The sequence below is a fragment of the Myotis brandtii genome, unplaced genomic scaffold (genome assembly GCF_000412655.1).
Source record: "Myotis brandtii unplaced genomic scaffold, ASM41265v1 scaffold182, whole genome shotgun sequence".
NCBI classification, from domain to species: Eukaryota; Metazoa; Chordata; class Mammalia; order Chiroptera; family Vespertilionidae; genus Myotis; species Myotis brandtii.
Genome location: NW_005356751.1, coordinates 1,851,936 through 1,856,914, shown reverse-complemented (window position 1 = coordinate 1,856,914; position 4,979 = coordinate 1,851,936). Strand labels below are relative to the sequence as shown.

General features: G+C 40.3%; 1 protein-coding gene across 1 annotated transcript in view; it reads right to left on the bottom strand.

The window, feature by feature from the left end:
* Nucleotides 1–292: 292 nt before the first annotated feature.
* Nucleotides 293–4,979, bottom strand: part of DMXL2 (Dmx-like 2) — a 172,161-nt gene continuing 167,474 nt past the window's right edge. The window contains exons 45-47 of the mRNA XM_014537836.1: nt 4,760–4,812; nt 2,380–2,597; nt 293–1,672 (exon numbers count right to left, since the gene is read on the bottom strand). Coding sequence (XP_014393322.1) covers nt 1,463–1,672; nt 2,380–2,597; nt 4,760–4,812 — 481 coding nt within the window. The 3' untranslated portion in view covers nt 293–1,462. The remainder of the gene's footprint in view (nt 1,673–2,379; nt 2,598–4,759; nt 4,813–4,979) is intronic.

The window sequence follows — 4,979 nt, the reverse complement described above, 5'->3', positions numbered from 1 at the left end:
CTTAAGCACCATTCCCCATTCTCAGCTCAGCGTCAGCACCAAAGTCTGCAGTTCAGTAAATGAGAAGGTTAGTTCTTACCCAGATACATCCCCACCTTGAGCGCCCTACCCTCTCTATTTGGGTTGCCACTGTATCCCATTTCCTAGAATGGCTTCTGATGAGAAGGTACACAGTAAATATTTGTGAATGAATGAACTTAACAGCTTAAAAGTTCTCTAAAAGTTAAACAGTTTATCACATGTAAAATGATCCCAACAGTTTAAAATATTATCCAAAAATGCCAGACCAAACTAAGGTAAAACTTAAATTACATTTATTTTTCTTTTACATACATATTGCACAGCCTGAACATCACATTGCCTTCAGAGAAAAGTGCTTTTATGCCATTATATTTTACTATTTACCGCACAGGCATTAAGCATTCTCATTAAAATGATGAGACAATTTGCTGGTAAACATTTAAACACACAGACATTGGTTTCAATAGCTTAACATATTTTTGGTCATAACCAAGGAGGTACAGCAAAATATGACAACACTGGCTAATATTTTACAAGCAAATAATATTTAATTCTGCATAGTTTATACAATAGGCTGTGGTAATAAATAATATCACCAATGTCATCAACTATTAACTGGCCACAAAAAGCCTAACATTCATTTTAAGTATGATATGGAATGTTCTATTGGTGTAGTTTCAACATAGCCTTAAAATGTTGTGGGTGTTAAATCGTGAATACATGAAAAGAAAAAGTACTACACTGATATGTTTTGGTTAATTACAAATGTGCCATGTTCACGTTATTACATTCTAACAAGAAGGCAAATGTTTAAATAGAAAAACTAGCAGTCCAAACAAGGTGAATGTGCAAATCGTAAGGAAAACATTGCATTTAAATTTGCACTCATTCGCAAGTTACAGTAGTAGCTCAGTTTACACACTAACAGGAAACATATTCAGCAGGAAAGCATGGGAACGACCTGGATGGTCACTGCACACTCTGAGCTCAGAAAGTGTCTCTGGTGATCAAGAGCTTCTAATACCGCATGACTGTCCTTCATTCAACAGAGGAGACTGCAGGCATGCTTCGGTCAGTGGTAAGAATAGGAAGAAAAATCTGAACCAGCAATATTTTCTCCCTTAATTTGGTACAAAGGTCCTTCTCATTATGATAACTTACTAATGTTTTCTGAATCAGGTAAAGAACAGTACCCTTCATATGATACTAGGTTTGATTTTTTTTTTAAGAACGTCAGCATGATAAAAGGTACATGCACATTCTAACAACCTGTATAGGCGATACTCAGCACAACACTCAGCTTGAATCAGATTCAATTTCTACAGAGATTCTCTGTATTGTTTTCAGTATGTTAACTGCTTGGAAAGCAGAAATGCCTAATAACTACTGCAGTGTGTTTTTTAATTGAAATGTTTATAAAAATAAAGCTCCAATCTTTAATCTATAGAATGTCGAGAATCCTGGTAGGGATGTTAAAAGCATTGGGCAAGACCCTCGTTTTCAGAGTGCCGTCTGCCCCACAGGAGAAGAACCGATTGCCTTGGATGATGTCGATATGCATGACTCCTGCCCCAAGGTTTCTGAATATGGACTGTTTAGCATGTTCGTTTTTAAAGGAATGAATCAGACCATGTCCTGTCAATCTCCAAACCTGGTTTAAAAGACGGAGAGTGAAAACAAAAAGTGTAAGTCACAAAAAAGGAGAGAAAGAACCAAAAGCAAAAACATGATCTTCACTTCTGTTCTGTTGGCCCAGCTTTCCCACCCACTGACTCTTCCTAACAGCTTAGTCATCTGAGTGGTATTATTTTCAGGTAGCTAACCACTGTCCTTACACTTTGCTGTCCCTTCTTTCAAATTTCTCTTCACATCCTCCTATAATTTCATATTAACCACATATAGCCCATTTCTAATTCAATTACATATTTAAGTTAACTCGATTAAATATGTTCCCAATGCTAAGCTAGGCCCTCGCAATATAAAAGAACGGTACCATCTCACTTATCCAGAAACCTCACCTCAACTACAAACAGAGTAAGGAACTGAGAGCAGAGGTGGGAGAGGGGAGGAGCTGAACTAATGTCACCAAAAAATCCAGGCCCTAATTAAACTCCTACACTTGACTCAAAACGCCTTAGAGAACTCTGTTTTAACTATCTGGCTTTCCCAACCACAACAGTGTAGGAAGAACCACTTAGAAGGAAGGAAGGGTGTCAGGAGACAGTGTCTCCACAAAGCTTCCCTTTATGCCCTCGTTTGGAAGAACACATGGGGGTTTGAGGGTTTCTTCCCAAGCAGCCTTGACAGCAGATAAAGGCAACATACAATAGAAGATTCCAACCTCTGCTACCAACTCACCTTTATGTTACCTTCTGCTGAACCTGTAGTAAAATATTCCTCACAAGGATCCAGAGCCAGTGCCTTAATGGCCGAGTCGTGTGCCTGGAATGTGTGGATGAGCTGTCTCTGCCTGATGTCAAAAAGGCAGACGCAGCCCTTCCTACCTCCAGATATCAGCAGCTGATGTTTTGGCGCATATTGAAGTACTGTGGCACCATGCTCATGGCATGTGAAACCTGAAGGAAAACAAGAGCCATTTCTTAAACTCTATCTTGGCAATTCTGATATGTAAATGTGCATTTAAATAATATAGAAATTAATATAGAGATTAGACACATTTTTCATTCTAATTTCTGTAATCATCCTATATAATAAAAGCCCAGTGACCGAAATGGCGGAACAACCTTTAAGACCAGAATGACTGCAGCCCCTTGCCCCTGCCAGCCCCACCCCCCAGTGAGGACTCCCACCCCAATCGGGGGCCCCCGTCAGGGCAGGCCAGCCAGTCCCCACCCGTACACTGGGCCTCTATCCTATATAATAAAAGGCTAATATGCAAATCGACTGAACAGTGGAATGACTAGTCACTATGATGTGCACTGACCACCAGGGGGCAGAAGCTCAAAGAAGGAGCTGCCCCCTGGTGGTCAGTGTGCTCCCACAGGGGGAGCGCCGTTCAGCCAGAAGCTGGGCTCACACCTGGCAAGCACGGTGGCAGGAGCCTCTCCTCCGCGGCAACGCTAACAATGTCCGACTGCCGGCTTAGGCCTGCTCCCCATAGGAAGTGGGCCTAAGCCAGTGATGGTGAACCTTTTGAGTTCGGCATGCCAGCTTTTTGAAAAACCCTAACTTAACTCTGGTGCTGTGTCACATATAGAAAAAAAGACATATTTCTGATATTTATTTTATATATTTAAATGCCATTTAACAAAGAAAAATCAACCAAAAAAATGGGTTCACATGTCATCTCTGGCACGCGTGTCATAGGTTCGCCATCACTGGCCTAAGCCATCAGTCGGACATCCTCCGAGGGCTCCCAGACTGTGAGGGGGTGCAAGCTGGGCTGAGGGGACCCCCCCGCAGAGTGCACGAATTTCGTGCACCAGGCCTCTAGTATGATCATATGATCAAAGTGTTAAAAACAGTGCCAAGCAACGGCAGAAAAAAAATCTTATCAGTAATCTCAATGTGAAAGCACACACACCAGAAGTTTAAACCTTAAGCCCAAATGAACTAAGTTATGCTGCCTCATGGGAAGGATGTAGAAGCAAAAGTGCAGAGGAGACCAAGCTTCTCATGATGCACTTGCCATCTCACTGAGAGCCACCACTGACAAGTATTTATCCTCTCCCAGCTCCTGCCCAGACAGACACCTGGTAAAAATTCTTCTCAGGTAAGTAGCTGAAACTCAAGTACCACAATGTGAAAATGACCAGCTACAAGTTAGGGAGTTAATCTCCCAGGATTCTCTGCATTTTAAAGGTTAAAGACACAAACCACTAAGTGGCAAATCTTGAAAAGATGTTAAATAAAAATTGGGAAACAACTACACTTTTCAAAATCCACAAAAGCATAGTAAAAGACTGAGAAATCTTTCTGTTAAAAATAAAGAAAAAGAAACACAGAGTTAAGTGAAGAACAAGGTAAAAGAGCTAATAAATTCATTTCAGTTAAAAATAAAAAATAAATAAAAATCCAGCCCTAGCTGGTTAGAGTCAGCCTGTGGATCAAAAGGTCCTAGGTTCGATTCTGGTCAAGGGCACATGCCTGGGTTGCGGGCTCAATCCCCAGTAGGGAGTGTGCAGGAGGCAGCCAATCAATGATTCTCTCTCATCATTGATGTGTCTATCTCTCTCTCCCTGTCCCTTCCTCTCTGAAATCAATAAAAATATAAAAATAAATAAATATAAAAATCCACCCAGCTTTAACCAGACTTATTAGATGGAGCATTCTTTCAACAGCGTCATGAGGAAGAGAGAGCATTAGAATACCAATTTGGAAAATATTGTCTTAAAGTAATATTTAAATGGTATTGCTCCTATTTCCAGCTCCTACTGTAAGGTTGGCTTTTATGTTATGTTTAATTCTTTAAAATAAGATCTCATTTCTGTTGAGCTCAATGAACACTTTGCAACTAATTCCTTACACAGCCTTGTTAGTAACACTGTCCTCCATGCCACATTTTCTGACGAGAATACAACTCGAGGCTACTCTAGACTAGCTGGATTTCTATGCCCCCACATCTTTACCTCAGCAACGTAGCCAGATATTCTAGTTAACTTCTAAATATTTCTCCATCATCAACCCATGTAATAAAACACTGACTAGATCCCCTGGTAAAATAAAACCAGGAAAGCATTCCTTCAGGGTGTATTAAAAGCCATAGGCCTTAACTCACCATGAATGAGGCTGTTTCCAGGTGGTATCAAAGTGTCCCAGAGGCATACATTTCTTATAAAGAAACAAAGAATAACAAAATTACATCATGAATAATTGTTCTAAGTCATCACTAGGGGCAAACTGTCTTCAAGTCAAATATCTTATTGAATCTTATCTTTTTTGTTCACTACATTTATAAAGTAGTGATTCTTAACTAGAATGAGGGTAGCAGCTGGGAC